This window comes from Chiloscyllium plagiosum, unplaced genomic scaffold (genome assembly GCF_037043375.1).
Source record: "Chiloscyllium plagiosum isolate Xiang-an unplaced genomic scaffold, Cpla_swu_hap1 HiC_scaffold_50, whole genome shotgun sequence".
Lineage (NCBI taxonomy): Eukaryota > Metazoa > Chordata > Chondrichthyes > Orectolobiformes > Hemiscylliidae > Chiloscyllium > Chiloscyllium plagiosum.
The window spans coordinates 51,997,518-52,018,778 of NW_028270188.1; the positions used below are offsets into that span (position 1 = coordinate 51,997,518).

General features: G+C 45.5%; 1 protein-coding gene across 2 annotated transcripts; it reads right to left on the minus strand.

Moving 5' to 3' along the window:
- Positions 1–408: 408 nt before the first annotated feature.
- Positions 409–15,191, minus strand: LOC122544701 (uncharacterized). Of its 2 annotated transcripts, none has more exons than XM_043683984.2 (6): positions 14,676–15,191; positions 8,539–9,051; positions 7,068–7,143; positions 6,051–6,129; positions 4,930–5,056; positions 409–3,783 (listed from the first exon to the last, which is right to left on the minus strand). In XM_043683984.2, the coding sequence occupies exons 2-6, from the start codon at positions 9,046–9,048 to the stop codon at positions 3,304–3,306; spliced, it is 1,272 nt and encodes a 423-aa protein (XP_043539919.2). In that variant the 5' UTR covers positions 9,049–9,051; positions 14,676–15,191; the 3' UTR covers positions 409–3,303. The 2 variants fall into 2 exon arrangements, with proteins under 2 accessions (XP_043539919.2, XP_043539918.2); XM_043683983.2 differs by having other exon boundaries at positions 409–3,786.
- Positions 15,192–21,261: the final 6,070 nt, after the last annotated feature.

The following is a 21,261-nucleotide window of genomic DNA, read 5'->3' on the forward strand; positions in this document are numbered from 1 at the left end:
CCACATGGAAACAGACCCTTTGGTCCAACCAGTTCATGCCAAACATAATCCCAAACTAAACTAGTCCCACCTGCCTGCGTTTGGCCCATATCCCTCCAAATATTTCCTATTCGTGTCCTGTTCCAAATGTCTTTTAAATGTTGTAACCGTACCCACACCCATCACTTAATCTGCTCTTTCTCCACAGATGTTGCCAGACATGCTGTGGTTCTACAGCAATGTCTGTATTTCACTATCAAATTTATGAATTTTAAACGACCTTGATCAGGTCACCACCTTCTCCCCCTTAGCTTTCTCTTTTTGAAAGAGACCTTTTCCACTGCCTCTATGTCATTTCTTATATACTGTATTGGGTATGGCAATAAAATGAGACACAGAAAGAAAATGATACACAGACCCAGAGAACCCAAATTTCACAAGAGCCTTTATTATTTTGGAGGTGACTTGATTTGTTACAGTATCACTCCACAATTCATCTACTCCAACTACAATTGCATCACAAATAAATGAGGGGCTTAAACATTTTGGGTGGTGGGGGAGTTCAGAAAGTGAGGAAGCCCCCACCCCGCTCCTGATATGGACATACGGGGGTGGAGCACAATCTTTGAACCCCTCAGTCCATTTTAAAAGAGCACCAGAACCAGCTAGTGCTAACAGAGCCCTTATTCCCTCCCTCACCCCACTGTTAGGGTGGCCAACTCCTGCCTGACAATATTCCTGGAGATTGCATCACATGACCTCCTTGCCCCATTCCTCCCCTCCTGGTATGGGTCACCCAACACATCCATTCACCGATTGGACAGCAGTTCAGCATTGTCACTATGTTTTTATTGAGTTCCTGCCCATTTTGACTGAATTATAATTCTTGGGGATGTAGGGGGAAGAAACATTGCCTCTTTAGGGAAGGGTTGTTCAGTTCAGAGACTCTTTCATGGGAAGGGTCTCTCCCCATTAGGAGTTTTACAAGAATGCAAAGTGCCCTTATTAAAGCATAGAAGCTCCTGAGGTGTTCCTTGAAAGAATCAAAGTCTTTTCTCATCTAGAAACTTGATTGAATGGCCCGAGGAATAGCAGAAGTAGATTAATTTTGATAAATGTGAGGCATTGTGTTTTCATCGGGCAAATCAGGACAGGGCTTATACACTTAATAGTAAGGTCATGGGGAATGTTGCCAAAGAAAGAGACCTTGAAATGCAGGTTCATAGTTCTTTGAAATTAGAATCGCTGGTAGATAGGATAGTGAAGGAGGTGTTGGGTACGCTTGCCTTTATTGGTCAGTGTAGATGTTGAGAGGTCATGTTGAAGCTGTACGGGACATTGATTAAGCCACTTTTGGAACACTGTGCTCAATTCTGGTCTCCCTACTATAGGAAAGATGTTGTCAAACTTGAAAGGGTTCAGAAAAGACTTACAAAGATGTTGCCGGGGTTGGAGGAATTGAGGTATAGGGAGAGGTTGAACAGGCTGGGGCTATTTTCCTTGGAGCATCAGAGGTTGAGGAGTGACCTTATAAAAGGTTTATAAAAATCATGAGGGGTATGGATACAGTGAATAGTCAAGGTCTTTTCTATACGGGAGGAGAGTCCAAAGCTAGAGGGCATAGGTTTAAGGTGACAGGAGTAAGATTTAAGAAGGACCTAACTTTTTCACACAGAGGGTGGTGCATGTATGGAATGAGCTGCCAGAGTAAGTGCTGAAGGCTGGTACAATTACAACATTTAAAAGGCATCTGGATGGGGACATGATTGGAAGGGTTTAAGGAATAGAATTCTGGACAAATGTTGGCAAATGGGACGAGATGAATTTAGGATATCTGGTCAGCATGGACCAGTTAGACTAAAGGGTCTGTTTCATGCTCTCCATCTCTTATGACTCTTTAGAGAAGGGTCCTTCACTTGAAAGATTGTTTCCTGGGAAGAAAGGGGGTTGCTCCCATGAGGAATGCTTTGGTCTGTACTCAATTGTGTTTTATAAAAATGAAAAGTCACCTTATTAAACCATAGAAGCTATTGAGGCTATTCTTGGAAAGTGTTTCTCCTCATCTAGAATCGGTGGGGGCGAGGGTTCATAATTTCAGAATGAGGGTTCTCCCTTGGAAGACAAAAAGGAATTTCTTTCCTCAGAGGGTCATGGCATTTCCACCTGCGGAGTGTGGCAGGGGCTGGATCACTGAATATACTTAAAGCTCGAGTTAAGACAGATTTCTGATTGATGCAGCAGGCAAGGGTGCAGAGAAGAAATCAAGGCTAGGACCAGATCTGATCAAAGGTCAAACAAGGCTCGAGGGGCCAAATAGCTCACTCCAGTTTCTTACGTAAAGGAAACTTTCTGTTATTATTTTTACACACCATTTTGGCCGATAGCTTTCCTTTAGCCTATAATCTTTTACTCGAGAATTGTGGAAGGATTTACCTCTTCACCAGTTGGTCACTAAACAATTAAAATAAACCCACGCAATTATTCAGTTGTCAAAGCAAACACCTCTCAAAATGAGGCAAAGGTATCATTGAGTAGTTTGGCAGATGAAGGCTGAATGACCCAAGAGAAAGAAAGTTGGTCACACAAAATTATGTCTTATTGATTGCTGGAAAGCTCTGTCAAATCCACAAAGAACTTTTCCCCTCAAAGTATTCCCAAACCTCCAACCCTTACCCAGGAAAAACAGTGCGCTCTATCCAGACTTGACAAGCAGATTGTATCACAATGCCAGATGAGTTAAGGGCACTTGAGGCAGTGGTCTCTGCATCTCCACACTGTTGGATTGCCAGTGCCGCACTGTTGGAGTGCCAGCGACAAGGGAGCGTAGCATTGTTGGAGTGCCAGTGACAAGGAAAAGGGCACTGTCAGAGGGTCAATGCTGAGGGAGCACTGCACTGTTGTAGTGCCAATGATGAGGGTCCGGACATTGTCAGAGGTTCAGTGCTGAGGGAGCAGGCACCATAGGAGGGTCAGCACTAAGGGAGTGGGCACTGTCAGAGTCAGTGCTGACGGAACACCAATAAACTATGGCTCCACCCACCATCTCGAGTGGCCATAAAATATCCTTGAGGAAGACTATGGGAAAGGACTTCTCTGTAGTGTCTGATATTAATGCTTCAACAAACATCAAATCCAACACAAGTCTCCATTGTTACATGGGAGCTTGCTGCGTGTAATTTGGTTGCTTTTTCTACAGTGATTACACAGACTTCATTGACTGGGACATCCTGAGGTGGCAAAAAAGTACTATAAAAATGCAAGTCTTTGAGATATTCCTCTCTTAAAAAGTCCTTGGGAGGAGGCCTGAGCTGGCTGAACTTGGACCTACTTCTGGCTCCATCGCACGTAAGCCTCTGACAGATCCAACAGCACGATGGAATCGCACGACAAGACAAGGGGCAAGGATGTGGCACTGCTATGGTTGGCGGGGAGGCATGGGGGTGCACTGCTGCTCCTGCCTGGACGCCTCTGGCAGGCTGGGGTCCTGACGGTGGAAGCCCAGGCCCCCTGGACCGGCCAGAGAGTGCCAGATCGGGTGGAGGAGGGGAGTTCTGGGCTGTCCTGCATGACCAAAGTGAGACACTGCAGGTTTTGGGAGCGGTCAGACAGTCCTCCTGGGTCACCATAAGAAGCGACCCCTTCTGCTGGACCTTCCCGGAGCTCAGGCCTCTCCTCCCAGCTCCCGGATGACGATGAGGTACCCGCTTGATCCTGGGGGCCACTGTCACTGAACGATTGTCTTCGGGACGAGGAAGGAGAAAGCGACTCCCACGAGGAACTGGTCTCCGATGACCCGGTCCGAAACTGCTGGGGGTGAAAGGAAAACCACATTTTATGCTGGGCAAAAGTCAATTTGGTAAAAGACAATGGCAATTACCCGTCAGTCCTGTGGGCTCCCTTCCACTCAATTTCACAAGATGCAGGCTAACTGTTTCCCATCCCTAATGACCTCTTGAACCCCTCTGACAGAGTAATGAAAAAGGATCAGTTTAGAGAAAGAGTCACTGGACCCGAAATGATTTCTCTCCATAGATGCTGCCAGACCTGCTGAGCTTTACCAGCAATTCTAATTTACCGCATCTGCAGTGGTTTCAGTTTTTATCTAGTGAAGGAGGCATTTGGTATGTTTGACTATATTGGTCATTGCACTGAGTATAAGAGTTGGGATGCCATGTTGCAGCTGTGCAGGATATTGGTTAGGCCACTTTTGGAATACTGTGTTCAGTTCTGGTCTTCCTGCTATAGGAAGGATGTTGTGAAACTTGAAAGGGTGCAGAAAAGATTTACAAGGATGTTGCTGGGGTTGGAGTGTTTGAGCTATAGGGAGAGGCTGAACAGGCTGGAGCTATTTTCCCTGGAGTATCAGAGGCTGATAGATGGCCTTATAGAGGTTTATAAAATCATGAGGGGCATGGATAGAGTGAATAGACAAGGTATTTTTCCCCAGTGTGGGGGAGTCCAGAACCAAAGGGCATAGGTTTAAGTTGAGAGGGGAAAGATTTAAAAAGGACCGAAAGGGAAACGTTTTCACGCAGAAGGTGGTGAGTGTATGGAATGAGCTGCCAAAGGAGACATGGAGGCTGATACAATTACAACATTTAAAAGGCAACTCAATGGATATATGAATAGGAAGGTTTAGAGGGCTATGAGCCAAATGCTGGCAAATGGGACTAGATTAATTTAGGATGTCTGGTTGGCACGGACAAGTTGCAAAGGGTCCGTTTCTATGTTGTACATCTGTATGACCACATTTTTAAAAAAAAATTCATTCATGGGTTTTTAGACCATTATTTATTTCCCATCCCCAGTTGCCTCTTGTACAAAGAGGATTGGTTAGCCAATCTTTTGTTTTTAAAACGTCTGTTGGGTCAACATTTATGGCCGGAAAGCTGTGCTGAATGGCCTCCTCTGCTATGGTTACTGGGGCCCTGACCCATCAGGGTTATGTACCTTTCTTGCATTGCATCCACTTCCTGTAGGCCCAGAGCCTTCAGTGCCTGGCGTTGCCATGGTGACATGAGGGAACCAAACCTTCAGCATCATTTCCACTTGAAGCAGTGTGCCTAAGTAACGCTCCCTTTTTATATGAAGTTGGGGGGGGGAGGCAAGAGAGAATGAAAATTGCATGAGTAACATATTTTGCAGCACACAAAAATGAGTAAATGCCTGCATTTATACAAGGCTAGACTCGCTCTTGATATCAAGGCCTGGTGCTCACCAGAAGCTTATAAGATGGACCCGATTTCATTGTAAACTGCCTGCCATTGACTACAAACAACCAATGCTGCACACAGCGTCAAACTGCGACTGGGATCTCTGCTTGCCTCCTGTTTCCTCGCTTTCAGATACCCAAACTGACAAATACTATGAATTTGAACTTCTCATTTTCAAATCCACCTCTTATAGAATCCCTACAGTGTGGAAGCAGGTCATTTGGTCCATCAAATCCACACTGACCCTCTGAAGAGCATTCCAAATACCCATACCCTATTCCCTGTAACCCTACATTTGCCATGGCTACCTAGCCTGCATATCCCTGGGCAAGTTGGCATGGCCAATCCACCCTAAACTGCACATCTTCGGACCAGCACTGACTCTCCTCTACCTCTGATTTCCAGACCTTCTTCAATCACTAAGATCATAATTTCTTTGATTCTGTATTGCCTCTCTTTACATCCCACACTCGTAGGCCCCACCATCTCCCTGCAGCCCCATTTCAAACTCTGACCTTGCTATTGGCTAACATTTTGCCCAAACTCATCCTCTTTCTCCCCCCCATCCCCAACTCCTAATCTGTTACCCTTCCCTCCTCCTCCCACTTAGTTGGTGTCCACTTCCTCCATGCCTCAGTGAAGCGCCTTGCAGACATTTTAAACAGAAATGTGGATTCAGGACAGTGGAAGTGACAATGTGGCACTCCTTCAGCACTGACCCTCTGACAGTGCCCGCTCCCTCAGCATTGGCCCTCCGACAGTGGCCACTCCCTCATTACCAGGGAGGGAATTGGTCCTCAAGGCCATAAAGCCATGCTGTGTAGAAGGAAGACAGCAGCCATCTGTCCTGGCACCTACCCCATTCCTGGCTTCTGCAGAACACCTATGATCCTCTGGATCCGGTCCATAGCAACGCTCTGCTGAAAACTGGTGAGACCTGAAAAGATGAACAGGACCATTTCCTGAGTTCAAATCCTGGCATTGCCATTCGAGAAATGAAAGATAAAAAAGATATGTTTACACTAAACAGGCCATTCGACCAAACTGATGCATACTGGTGTTACTGACCCTCATTTATACATTTAATTGTAGGGCCCAGGGGAGTGTTGCTGAACAAAACTTCGGGGTGCAAGTTCATAGTTCCTTGAAAGTCAACTCTCAGGATTAAGCATTCCAATGTTATTTTGCCTTTATTGGTCAGTGCATTGAGTATAAGAGTCAGAAGGTCATGTTGCAGCTGTGCAGGACAATGGTTCAGCCACTTTTGGAATACTGTATTTGATTGGTCTGGTCTCCCTGCTATCAGCAATATGTTGTCAAACTTGAAAGGGTTCAGAAGAGATTTACAAGGATGTTGCCAGGGTTGGAGGGTTTGAGTTATATGGAGTTGGGGGGGGGGGGGGGCAATTTTTCTTGGAGGCTGAGGGGTGACCTTTTATAGGGGTTTATAAAATCATGAGGGACACAGGTGGGGTGAAGAGCCAAGGTCCTTTCCCAAGGTAGGGGAGTCCAAAACTAGAGGGCATAAGTTTAAGGTGAGAGGGGAAAGATTTAAAAGGGACCCGAAGGGGGGATCTTTTCCGAGGCGGTGGTGTGTGTATGGAATGAGCTGCCAGAGGAAATGGTGTAGACTGGTACAATGACAATATTTAAAAGGCATCTGGCTGGCTATATGAATAGAAATTTTTCAGAGGGATATGGGCTAAATGCTGGCAAATGGGACTAGATTAATTTAGGATATCTGGTTGGCATGGACGAGTTGGGCCATAGGGTCCGTGTCTGTGCTCTACATGTCTTTGGTTTTTTTCTTTTCCTGACCGGTCACAAAGCTCACACACACACCTTCAGAGAGAATCATTTCAATCTCACTCTTACCTTTGTTGTACCGTCCGGTCTTTAGTCCATCAAGAAGGATAGTCAGTGGCCGGATAAACACCTGGAGTTCCTTACACTGGACATAACATCCACCAAAACAAAAACAAACAGGAGATATCAAAATCAATCTATAGAATTAAAACAGAGAAATGACACTGCTCTGCAAGGAGGGAGCCTGATGAACCTGACGGGCCAAATGGCCTCCACCTGTGCTGCAATTTGGCTACAATGAAAACAGACCACTCAGTCCATCTATCCACGCTGACATTTTCTGCTCCACTGCAACGTCCAACCACCCTCCCATCCATCGATATATCCTTTTCTCCCCTGTGTGTTTATCCAACTTCCCCACTTTAACTCTATTGGCCTCAACAATGACACATGAGAGTGAGTCCCCTATTTCCCCCCCCCCCCAAGCAGGAGTGAGTCCCCCATTCTCCCACTCCCCGCAGGAACGAGTCCCCCATCCTCTCACCCCCCACTCCCCGCAGGAGCAAATTCCCCATTTACCCCTTCAGCAAGTGTTGCGGGGAAGATACATTTCAAACCCTCTGTAGTTCCAAATTTAATTCCAGTGATACTGGGTCAGCAGTATTGAAGGAATCACATGATTTGTTAGCTCTGGTCTCAAATGTACATGTCCCTCCTTCTGCCCTAAGCCTGCAATCTTCAGCATATCCAAAACTCTGGGGTTTTGTATACTCATTCACGCGGTGTCTCCTTAACCAACACTTTCTTGCAATGATGACCTACACTGGCTCCCAGTCTGGTCAGATGTAAAACTGTTGTCTTTTGACAACGTCTCCATCAGTCCAAACCTCAGAGACCTCCTTCCCTCTCCATTCCAACCTCTTCTGCGTTCCCTTTCTCCAAGGGCTTCCCGAAATCAATTGGAGGAGGATAGGACTGGAGCCAATCTTTATGCACACACTTATGTTTACTTACACAGGTCGCTGTTCCATATGTACGCCTCCTGACTGGATATATTTCAATCAATGCCTATTTGGATACTTTACGTCAGACCTCTGGAGCAGGTGGGTGTTCTGATACAAAGGTAGGAACACTACCACTGGTACCCTTAGCTTCTTTTTTTACTGTTAATTTGTGGGAAGTGGGCATCGCTAGCTGGGCCCAGTATTTATTACCTGTCCCTAATTGCCCCTTGAGATGGTGGTAGTGAGCTGCCTTCTGGAACTGCTGCAGTCCAAATGCTGTGGGTTGACCCACAGTGCCTTTAGGGAGGGAATTCCATGTTTTTTTTCCTGTGAAGGAAAGGCTGATATATTTCCATGTCAGAGGGGAATTTGAAGGGGAATGTGTTCCCATGTACCTGCGGAACTGCAGTTTCAGTCGCTGTCTATTTATCAGGATGGGAGTGAATTCTTAATATTTTGAACACAATTAATAGCCAACCCCCACAAAACCAGAGGATGGATTAAATCAACAAAGTGAGGAATAGAGAATTCCAAACCTTCTGCGCAAAAAGTAGGTCTCCTCTTGTCTTGACTCGAGGCATCTTTTCACTCAGGGTAGTCCCCTGCTGCTTGGACACATCCCATTCCCTTCTCCGCTTCAGAGCCCTGCTTAGGAACTTCTGGGGGTACTGACTAACACCATCGAGGGAGAGCTTCCATGCTCGGTCCAGACTAGCGCTACCCGGCAGAGACGGGCACGGCCACACAGGGGCCGAGGCAAAATAGATATTCTCCCGTGGCTTCTTGAGGTGGGAGGCCGACATGGGGTGAGGGATGAAGGCTTGAGGCCCGGGCGAGGTTACCTTGCTGGCAGAGGCCGTGCCCACGCCAACAAAGGCAGACTGATCATGGAGAGGGAACCCCATTGGCCTGGCCCTGCAGGGGGCAACATCCTTGGAGGCTCTGTCAGAGTCACTGTCGGAAAGGAAGACGTCGCAGTCCCCGTCTTCCTCGCTGCTGAACCCCTCAATGGATTCTCGAGAAGCTTTACTTCCGGTTGAATCCATTCTCTGGAACAGAAACAGATGAAAATGTCGTCACAGGTAGACAGGGCAGTGAAGGCACCATTTGGTATGCTTGCCTACATTGGTCAGTGCATTGAATATAAGTGTTGGTAGGCATGTTGCAGTCATACAGGACATTGGTTTGGTCACTTTTGGAATACTGCGTTCAGTTCTGGTTTTCCTGCTGTAGGAAGGATGTTGTGAAACTTGAAAGGGTTCAGAAAAGATTTACAAGGATGTTGGAGGATTTGTGCTATGGACCCTTTGGTCCAACCAGTGCCTTCAGACCCTAATCCCAAACTAAACTAGTCCCATCTAACTCCTCCTGGCCCGCATCCCTACAAACCTTTCCTATTCATGAACTTATCCAAACGTAACTTTACCCACATCCACCACTTCCTCAGGAAGATCATTCCACAGCAAACGACCCTCTGTGTATAAAAAGAATACAGCCCTCGTGTCTTTAAATCTTTCTCCTCTCACCTTAAAAATGTGTCCCCTAGTCTTGAAATCCCCCATCCTTGGGAAAAGACACCTATCATTCCTTGGAGTGCAGGTTCAGAGCTCCTTGAAAGTGGAGTCACAGAACGCAGTATTCCAAAAGTGACCAAACCAATGTCCTGTATGACTGCAAGATAGTAAAGGTGGCATTTGGTATACTTTCCTTTATTGGTCAGAGTATTGAGTATAGGAATTGGGAGGTCATGTTGCAGCTGTACAGGACATTGGTTAGGCCACTTTTGGAATGATGTTGTGAAACTTGAAAAGGTTCAGAAAATATTTCCAAGGATGTTGCCAGGGTTGGAGGATTTGAGCAATAGGGAGAGGTTGAATAGGCTAGGGCTGCTTTCCCTGGAACGAAGGCTGAGGGGTGACCTTATAAAATCACGGGCATGGATAGGATAAATAAACAAAGTATTTTCAGAACTAGAGGGCATAGGTTTAGAGTGAGAGGGGAAAGATATAAAAGAGACCTAAGGGGCAATATTTTCATGCTGAGGGTGGTGCTTGTATGGAATAAGCTGCCAGAGGAAATGGTAGAGGCTGGTACAATTATAACTTTTAAAAGGCACCTGGATAGGTACATGAATAAGAAGGGTTTAGAGGGACACATGTAAATGGGACTAGATGAATTTAGGATATCTGTTTGGCATGGACAAATTGGGTCGAAGGGTCTGTTTCCATGCTATACATCTCTATGACTCTATGGTAGAGTCATTAAAAAGTCATTTGCACAGGTTCATGGATAGGGAAATGGGCCAAACACTGGCAAATGGGACTAGTTTGGTTGAGGAACCCTGGCTGGCATGGATGAGTTGGGCTGAAGAGTCTAGTTCCATGCTGTGTGACTCAAGGTTTTAGAGCCACAATCCTTTGTGTAATTTTTAACCCAACAATAATGGAAATGGGGAAACCCATCAGAAATTTACTCCTCGGCTCCACCTGATGGCCAGAACCTGCAACTGTGCTGTCATTTGATTGTTCTAGAATAAGTTTACAGAGGAAGTTAAAAATCACAACACTAAGTTATAGTCCAACAGGTTTAATTGGAAGCACTAGCTTTCAGAGCGCTGCTCCTTCATCAGGTGATTGTGGAGTAGAAGATTGTAAAACACAGAATTTATAGCAAAAGTTTATAGTGTGATGTAACTGAAATTATACATTGGAAAATACCTTGATTGTTTGTTAAGTCTCTCATCTGTTAGAATGACCATGTTAATTTCACTTCTTTCATAATGTAAGTCACAAAATATTTAAAAGTTACATTCTCAAGTGAAATGGGACTAGTTTTGTTGAGGAACACTGGCTAGCATGGCTGAAGTTGAACTGTACTTGTAAAGTTACACTGTACTTTGCTCAAAAACTGCATAAATCCATGTAAGATTCTGTTAATTCATTTTTTAGATTAGAATCAGTTTCAGTGTTATGGCACAGACAGCAGCACAGAGGGGTGCTAATACCTAATACATTGTCTGGGCTGACACCAATTGTTAAAGTTCACTTGAGAATGTTACTTTTCAAAAAAAAAACGTTTTGTGAAAGAAGTGAAACTAACATGGTTATTCTAACAGATGAGAGACTCAACAAACAATCAAGATATTTTTCAATGTATAATTTCAGTTACATCACACTGTAAACTTTTGCTATAAATTCTGTGTCTTACAATTATGTAGTCCACAATACCTGATGAAGGAGCAGCGCTCTGAAAGCTAGTGCTTCCAATTAAACCTGTTGGACTATAACCTGGTGTTGTGTGATTTTTAACTTTGTACACCCCACTCCAACACCGGCATCTCCAAATCATGACTACCATTTACAGAGGAACCATGATTATCCGGCATCCGCTTAATTGAATTTTGGATTATCTGAACAAGATTGATTAACCAAACAAAATACTCCCTGCCCGTGTCCTTTGGATAATCGAGGTACCTCTCTACATGGGCTATTTTCAGGTCACATTTTTTCAGCAAGAAAATCAAGCACAGCACTTCAGCATGCTGGGAAGCGCCTAAGAGTCATAGAGATGTACAGCATGGAAACAGACCCTTCGGTCCAACCCGTTCATGCTGACCAGATATCTCAACCCAATCTAGTCCCACCTGCCAGCACCCGGTCTCCTTCCTATCGGAAAGACATTGTGAAACATGAAAGGGTTCAGAATATATTTACAAGAATGTTGCCAGGGTCAGAGGATTTGATCTATAAGGTGAGGCTGAACAGGCTAGGGCTGTTTTCCCTGGAGTGTTGGAGGCTGAGGGGTGACCTTATAGAGGTTTACAAAATTATAAGGGGCATGGATAGGATAAATAGACAAAGTCTTTTCCCAGCTAGAGGGCATATGTTTAGGGTGAGAGGGGAAAGATATAAAAAAGACCCAAGGGGCAACTTTTTCACACAGAGGGTGGTACGTGTTTGGAATGAGCTTCCAGAGGAAGCGGTGGAGGCTGGTACAATTGGAACATTTAAAAGGCATTTGGATGGGTATATGAATAGGAAGGGTTTGGCTCACGGCCAAAGTAGTACTGTATCAGGAGTTTAGTAACTGTTGTAACATCAGAAACAATGCTAAGATTCTGTGAAAGGTAGAGACCAATTCTTGCATAGAAAGCTCCCATGAACAGCAATCTGTTAGCAACTAGACAACATGCCTTTGAAGTGATGCTGGGCACATGCACAGGGACAGCCATTCAGCCCCTTGAGCTATTCTATCCAACCGGGAAGAATTAAAGCAATGATTTTGAAGTGTGTGTGTTTTTGTGTGGGGGGGTGAGACTTCAGAACTAAGTGGGGGATGGGCAGCAGCCACCAATATGCCAGTCATGGAGATGTACAGCCGGGAACAGACCCTTCGGTCCAACCCGTCCATACTGACCAGATATCCCAACCCAATCCAGTCCCACCTGCCAGCACCTGGCCCATATCCCTCTAAACCCTTCCTATTCATGTCTCTATCCAAATGCCATTTAAATGTTGCAAATGTACCAGCCTCAACCACTTCCTCTGGCAGCTCATGCCATACACGTACCACTCCTCTCTGCATGGAAAAAGTTGCCCCTTAGGTCTCTTTTATATCTTTTCCCTCTCACCCTAAACCTATGCCCTCTAGTTCTGGACTCCCCCACCCCCGGGAAAAGACTTTGCCTATTTATCCTTTCCATGCCTCTCATTAATAAGTCTGATTGTGAATTCAGGAGAAATATTTTTACTCAGTATTGTGGTCTTCCAGAGGTAATAAAAGTCAGGACAAATATCAACAGCTTTCCAGTCACTGATTATATTGAGGGATGTGGGGATAATACAGGAGTATGTGGTTGAGGTGGAGTGAGCAGCCATATCCTAGAACAATGCTACAGTTTTATTGGGCCGAATGGCCTCTTCCTATGCAAGTCCCACTGGCTGACCAAGTGATTGGACAAGGTCAGATGTCACATGACACCAGGTCCCAACAAGTTTATTTGAATTCACAGGCTTTCAGGTGACTTCACCTGTCAAAGGGGCAGCGCTCCAAAAGCTTGTGATTTCAAATAAACATATGGAATATAACCAGGTGTTGTGTGACTTCTGACCTTATCCACTCCAGTCCAACACCACCTCCACCTCACAACTGACTGGAGACAGGGGCTCATAAGTATAGAGGCTGGGAGGTCATGTTGCAACTATACAGGACATTGTTTAAGCCACCTTTGGGTTACTGCGTTCAATTCTGGACTCCCTGTTGTGAATGTTGGAAGGGTTCAGGTTTAAGCTATAGAGAGGCTGAGGGTGACCTTATAGAGGTTTATAAAATCATGAGTGGCTCGGATAGGGTGAATAGACAAGGTCTTTCTCCCCAGAGTAGGGGAGTCCAAATCTACAGGGTATAAGTTTATGGTGAGAGGGTAAAGATTTAAAAGGGACCGAAGGGGCAGCTTTTTCATGCAGAGAGTGGTACATGTATGGCATGAGCTGCCAGAGGAAGTGGTGGAGGCTGGTACAGTTACAACATTTAAAAGGCTTCTGGATGGGAACATGAATGGGAAGGGTTTAGAGTGACATGTGCCAAATACTGGCAAATGGAACTCGATCAATTTAGGATATCTGATCGGCACGGACAAGTTGGGCCGAAGGGTCTGTTTCTATGCCGTACATCTTTATGACTCTAAATGGGATTAGATTAATTTTAGGATATCAGGATGGCATGGACAAGTTGGACCGAAGGGTCTGTTTCCGCGTTGTACATCTCTCTGACTCTATCAGTCTTTATCTGTCTATGGACGAAGGAGATTCTGTAGGCGTGGCTATTTAAATAACAGAGGGAGGGGACAGATTTGTTTAAATCGTCCTTAAATTTGTCTCACGGATAAAGGCTGGGTCGTGGATACAAGACCTCTCTCCTGCCTCTGTCTTAGAGAAGGAAAGCAGGTCAGTCTGGCGACATCTCTGTTCTTAGGAGGCACTGGGTGTGAAAACCGGGTAGAATCTCTTTGTTAAGAGAGAGAGAGAGAGACCCATGACACTGAAAAAGGCGGAGCTGTGTCTCTAGCATCTGAAATTTCGGCGAGAGAGAGGGGGAGGAGGGAATGGGAAACAATAAGTCTACACCAGACACTGAAATAAACGAGGAATCTTCACCCTTTTCAAATTCTGGCAACACAAAGATTTTTTTTAAATCTCCGAGGAAAGAGGGGATCCCAAACACTTCTACAGAACAATAGAGAGATCTGATGCCTTTGTGGTGAAGCAGGAATGGGATCGACCCCTTTTTTTTAAAAAAAAAGACGAATCAAACTGTTCGAAATCTTCACAATCCATTCCCAAACTATATTTTAAAATTCCAGCAAAACCGACAACTGTAACAACGTCGGAAACAGCAACGTCTAAACAAACCCCCCCCCCCACACACAAAAAAACAAATGTTTTTGTCTCAAAATATATAAACACCGGTCCACGGGGTTAAACAAAAGATTAGAACAAAAGTTAAAAGATATTGATTGGAAACATCAAATTATCTGGACTGGCAAACTCATAAACAAAGGAATTGAGTCCCCATTTGTTTCTCAAAAGAAAGCTGTGGGATTAAACAGGTTGTAAATTGGGCAGGAGGTTTATGAGTGTAGGTTTGTGTATTTTTTTTTGTTGGTTTTATTTACCTGATTTCAGTTGCTGTGTGTTTCTTTACCCCCTGTCTCTGAGGCTATCCCACTCCTTTAGCTTGGCTCCTCCGCTCGCTGTCTGATCCTGGGGAAACTGACCAATGTTACCACACACGTGTATGGCTGCATGTAGCAATTCGACCAGAGCACGTGGATCCCCCCTGTGCCCTGCCAGAGGCCGTCTGATTGGCTGCTGCCTGATTGGCTGCTGCGAATCCAGCCAATCAGACAGGCTGCTTGGAGGCAGCAGACACCACCCCTTTCTTCACCCCTCCCCCGCTCCCGAGGGAGGGGAGACCTGTATCTGTCTATGTCTGTATCTGTACATGTGTGCAGCCTATTCAGCGTGTTGCAGGGTTCGAGGGTGAATTGCCTCGGAGTTTTTCTTTCACTAGAGCGTGGGAGGTTGATGGGTGACCTTATAGAGGTTTATGAAATCATGAGGGGCGTGGATAAGGTGAATGAGTTGAATTAGAGTCATAGAGATGTACAACACGGAAATAGACTCTTCAGTCCAACCTGTCCATGCCGACCAGATATCCCAAGCCTATCTAGTCCCACATGCCAGCACCCGGCCCATTTCCCTCCAAACCCTTCCTATTCATATACCATTGAAATGCATTTTAAATGTTGCAATTGTACCAGCCTCCATCACTTCCTCTGGCAGCTCATTCCATACCTCTACCACCCTCTGAGTGAAAAAGTTTACTTTAGGTCTTTTTTATATCTCTCACCCTAAACCTATGCCCTCTAGTTCCAGACTCCCCCACTCCAGGGAAAAGACTTTGTCTATTTATCCTATGCATGCTCTTCATAATTTTGTAAGCCTCTATAAGGTCACCCCTCAGCCTCCGACGCTCCAGGGAAAACAGCCTCAGCCTGTTCAGCCTCTTCCCATAGCTCAAATCCTCCAACCCTGGCAACATCCTTGTAAATCTTTTCTGAACCCTTTCAAGTTTCACAACATCTTTCCGATAGGAAGGAGACCAGAATTGCACACAATATTCCAACAGTGGCCTAACCAAAGTCCTGTACTGCCGCAGCATGACCTCTCAACTCCTGTACTCAATACTCTGACCAATAAAGGAAAGCATACCAAACGCCGCCTTCACCATCCTATCTACCTGTGACTCCACTTTCAAGGAGCTATGAACCTGCACTCCAAGGTGTCTTTGTTCAGCAACACTCTCTAGGACCTTACCATTAAGTATATAAGTCCTGCTAAGATTTGCTTTCCCAAAATGTAGCACCTTCCATTTATCTGAATTAAACTCCATCTGCCACTTCTCAGTCCATTGGTCCAGATCCTATTGTAATCTGAGGTAACCCTCTTCGCTGTCCACTACACCTCCAATTTTGGTGTCATCTGCAAACTTACTAACTGTACCTCTTATGCTCACATCCAAATAATTTGTGTAAATGACAAAAAGTAGAGGACCCAGCACTGATCCTTGTGGCACTCCCCTGGTCACAGGCCTCCAGTCTGAAAAACAACGCTCCACCACCACCCTCTGTCTTCTACCTTTGAGCCAGTTCTGTATCCAAATGGCTAGTTCTCCCTGTATTCTGTGAGATCTAACCTTGCTTCTCCCATGGGGAACCTCGTCAAACACCTTACTGAAGTCCATATCGATCACATCTACCGCTCTGCCCTCATCAATCCTCTTTGTTACTTCTTCAAAAGACCCAATCAAGTTTGTGAGACATGATTTCCCACGCACAAAGCCATGTTGACTATCCCAAATCAGTCCTTGCCTTTCCAAATACATGTACATCCTGTCCCTCAGGATTCCCTCCAACAACTTGCCCACCACCGAGGTCAGGCTCACTAGCTTGTCCTTACTACCCTTCTTAAACAGTGGCACCATGTTTGCCAACCTCCAGTCTTCCGGCACCTCACCTGTGACTATCGATGATACAAATATCTCAGCAAGAGGCCCAGCAATCACTTCTCTAGCTTCCCACAGAGTTCTCGGGTACACCTGATCAGGTCCTGGGGATTTATCCACCTTTATGTGTTTCAAGACATCCAGCACTTCCTCATAGGGTGTACAGCACAGAAACAGACACTTTGGTCCAACTCGTCCATTCATCTGGTGCCATTTAGACGGAGGTGGGTACTGCAGACGCTGGAGATTAGAGTCAAGATTAGAGTGGTGCTGGAAAAACACAGCAGGTCAGGCAGTATCCAAGGAGCAGGAAAATCGACGTTTTGGACCGGAGCCCTTCATCAGGAATGAGGCTGGCAACCCAGGGGGTGGAGAGATAATTGGGAGGGGTGGGGCTGGGGGAGAAGGTAGCTGAGAGTGCAATAGGTTGATGGAGGTGGGGGTAAAGGTGATAGGTCGGAGAGGAGGGTGGAGCGGATAGGTGGGAAGGAAGATTGACAAGTGGGACAGGTCATGATGGTGCTGAGCTGAAAGGTTGGAACTGGGGTAAGGTAGGGGGAGGGGAAATGAAGAAACTGGTGAAGTCCACATTGATGCCATGGGGTTGAATGGTTCCGAGGTGGAAGATGAGGCATCCCATTTAGAGTCATACAGCACAGAAACAGACCCTTCAGTCCAACTCATCCATGCTGGCCAGATATCCAAAATTAATAGAGTCATAGTCATTGAGATGCACAGCACAGAAACAGACCATTCAGTCCAACCAAGCCCACACTGAACATAATCCCAGACTAAACTAGTCCCATCTGCCTGCTCCTGGCCCATATCCCTCCAAACCTTTCCTGTTCATGTACTTATCCAAATGTCTTTTAAATGTTGTCACTGTACCCACATTCACCACTTCCTCAGGAAGTTCGTTCTACACATGAACCATTCTGTGTTTAAAAAAATGCCCCTCGTGCCTTTTTAAATCTCTCACCTTCACCTTAAAAGTATGCCCCCTCGTTGTGAACTCCCCCATCCTAGGGAAGAGAAAACGACCATCAACTCTCTCTATACCCCTCGTTATTTTATACGCTCCTATAAGGTCACCTCGCAACCTCCTACACCCCAGTGAAAAGATAGGCTGAGTCTTTTTTCACTGGAGCATAGAAGGTTGTGGGGTGACCTTATGGAAGTTTATAAAATCATGAGGGGTACAGATAAGGCGAAAGGAAGGTGTCCTTTTCCTATGGTGGGAGATTTCAAGACTAGGGGGCATACTTTTAAGGTGAGAGGAGAAAGATTTAAAAAAAGACATGTGGGGCAACTCTTTCAAACAAAGAATAGTTCGTGTGTTGAATGAATTTCCATGGGGAGTGAAGAATGCAGGTACAGTGACGACGTTTAAAAGATATTTGGCTAAGTACGTGAATAGGAATGGTTTGGAGGGATATGGGCCAAGCACAGGCAGGTGGGAGTATTTAATATGGGATTATTGTTGGCATGGACTGGTTGAGCCGAACTGTCTGTTTCTGTGCTGTTGCTATATGTCTCTCTCTGTATCTGTGCTTGTCGATATCTCTGTGTGTCTGTGTTTGTATCTGTACGTATATAGTTCTGGTCACCCTTCTATAGAAAGGATTTTATTAAACTAGAAAGATTGCAGAAAAGACTTACTAGGATGTTACCTGGACTGGAAGATTTGAGTTATAAAGATAGGCTGGGACTTTTTTCCCTGGAGCGTAGGAGATTGAGGGGTGACCTTAAAGAGATCTATAAAATCAGGAGAGGCGTAGATAGCTAATAACTCTTCCCCATGGTAAGGGAGTCTAACACTACAGGGCATAGATTTCAGGTGAGGGGAGAGATACAAAAGGGTTCAGAGGGACAATTTTTTTCACACAGAGGTTGGTGTGTGTCTGGAACAGTATTGGTGGTGATAAGTATAATTTTGCCATTTAAGAAATATCTGGTCAGATAAATGGATGGGATAGATATGGAGGGATATGGACCAAACACAGGCAAGTGGGACTAGATTCATTGTGAAAACTGGGCAGCATGGACAAGTTGGACCAAATGGCCATTTTCCATGCTATAGACCTCTATGATTCTATCATAGAGATGTACAGCACAGAAACAGACCCTTCAGTCATCTGCACTGACCAGACATCCTAATCTGACCTAAACCCATTTGCCAGCGTTTGGCCCACATCCCTCTAAACCTTTCCTACTTATACCCATCCAGATGCCTTTAAAATGCTTTTAAATTGTACCAGCCTCCACCACTTCCTCTGGCAGCTCGTTCCATTCACGCACCACCCTCTGCATGAAAACATTGCCCCTTAGGTCCCTTTTAAATCTTTCCCCTCTCACCTTAAACCTATGCCCTCTAGTTTTGAACTCCCCTGCCCTGGGGGGAAAAACAAAACCTTGGCTATTCACCCTATCCAAGTATCCCAGAAGCCTTCTTAATCATTTCATTGACCTGTCCTGCCACTTTCGGGGATCTGCGGATATACACACTAAGGTTCCTTTGTTCCATCAGAACCTTCCAGGGTCTTCCCATCACTCGCCTTGTTAGTCCTCCCTGAGTGCAGTACCTCACACTTGGGTGTTGAATTTCACTTACCAGTGCTCTGTCCATCGGAGCAGTCTGTTGATATCCTCCTGTAGTTTACTAATACCAATATCTATGTGTCTGCCTAGATCTGTACGCCAGTGTCTCTGTCTGTATCGGTGTACTTCATCTGGGCTGAGGGGTGGCAGATGCAGTTTAAGTCAAAGAAACGTGAGGTGCTGCATTTTGGGAAAGCAAACCAGGACTTGTACACTTAATGGTAAGGGTGTGGGGAGTGTTGCTGAACAAAGAGACCTTCGGGGTGCAGATTCATAGTTCCCTGAACGTTACGACAGAATTGTGAAGAAGTAATTTAGTACGCTTGCCTTTACTGGGCATTGCAATGGGTACAGGAGTTGGAAGGTCGTGTTGGGGCTCTACAGGAAATTGGTGAGGCCACTTTTGGAATACTGTGTTCAATTCTGGTTTCCTTGCTATAATCAACTAGGAGAAAGTCAGGACTGCAGATGCTGGAGATCAGAGTCAAAGAGTGTGGCGCTGGAAAAGCACAGCCTGTCAAGCAGCATCCGAGGAGCAGGAGAGTCAACGTTTCCGACATAAGCCCTTCATCAGGAATGAGGTTTGTGGCCCAAGGGGGCTGACGGATAAATGGACGGGGGGGGGGGGGGGGGGGTTGGGCTGGTGGGAAGGTAGCTGGGGAAGATGAGAGGGGAAAGATTTAAAAGGGACCGAAGGGGCAACTTTTTCACGCAGAGGGTGGTGCGTGTGTGGAAGGAGCTGCCAGAGGAAGTAGTGGAAGCTGGTACAATTACATTCAAAAGGCATCTGGATGGGTAGATGAAGGTTTGGGGGGGCGGTGATGTTATAGGTCGGAGAGGAGGCTGGAGCAGACAGGTGGGAAGGAAGATGGACAGATAGAACTGTTCAAGAGGCAGATGCCAAGTTGGGAGGTTGGGACTGGAGAAGAGGTGAAATGGGGAAATGTACTCTCCTTGCTAATGGAAGGATGTCGTGAAAGAGTTCAGACAAGATTTACAACGACATTACTGAGGTTGGAGGGTTTGAGCTGTAGGGAGAGGCTGGGGCTGTTTTCCCTGGAGCGTCAGAGGCTGATAGGTGACCTTGTAGAGTTTTATAAATCATTAGGGGGGCATGGATAGGGTGAATAGCCAAGGTCTTTCTCCCCCAGAATAGGGGAGTCCAAAGCTAGAGGGCATAAGTTTGAGGTAAATCATAAAATCATAGAGATCTACAGAATGGAAGCAGGCCCTTCGGCCCAACTTTGCCATGCCACCCAGTTTTCATGCAAATTAGTCCCATTTGCCTGTGTTTGGTCCATATCCCTACATACCTATCCTATCCATGTGCCCACTCTTAATGTTTCTTAAATGGCAAAATTGTACTCACTTCCAACACCACCTCCAGCAGCCCGTTCCAGACACTCACCACCCCCTGTATGGGGATGAACGCCCCTCTGCATCCTTTTGTATCTCTTCCCCCCCTCACCTTAAACCCTTTTGCCCTTTAGTTTTCAGCTCCCCTACCCTGGGGAAAAGCTGTCAGCTATCTACCTCATCTATGCCCCTCATGATTTTATAGACCTCTGCTCTTCATATGAGTCAAAAAGAGAAACGTACCAATATCGATGACTTGGGAATATCATTGTCCTCTTCATTCTGAACAGTCACATCCCTCAGTCCTCTCTGTTTTCTGTCTCTTAACCAATGTCACATCCACGTTCCCACTCCCCTTCTAACTGAACTCCAGTAAATGACACTTGATCACATTTTGTCAATTTGTAGATAACCCTCGCTGATTCTGGGTTAAGGATATGAACTGTGTTTGTCAAATACCATTCTCTATTAACACATCCATACAGTTGGTCTGTCATAAGTCCACGTTTTCTTCGGCACAAATTATCTACACATTATGAGCTTTGAAAGTTTCCTCAATGTTTCACTGATATTACAATGACTGGCGAGTAGTTCCTTTTATGAACAGATGAATGTTTATTACTCTGCCATCCTCTGGTACTACTCCCATATCCAAGGTAGATTGAACGATTATGCACAATCACTTTATGTTTTACAACATTGCTTCCCTTAGAGACCCTCACATATCCCATCCATAGATT

What these genes read in the sequence shown, in the direction of transcription:
- LOC122544701 (XM_043683983.2), bottom strand. Translation starts at nt 9,048, where the DNA reads ATGGATTCAACCGGAAGTAAAGCTTCTCGAGAATCCATTGAGGGGTTC. An exon ending in ACCTACTTTTTGCGCAGAAG is followed by an intron (nt 7,144 to 8,538) that starts GTTTGGAATTCT and finishes TGTTATGTCCAG; the next exon opens with TGTAAGGAACTCCAGGTGTT. An exon ending in GACCGGACGGTACAACAAAG is followed by an intron (nt 6,130 to 7,067) that starts GTAAGAGTGAGA and finishes TCATCTTTTCAG; the next exon opens with GTCTCACCAGTTTTCAGCAG.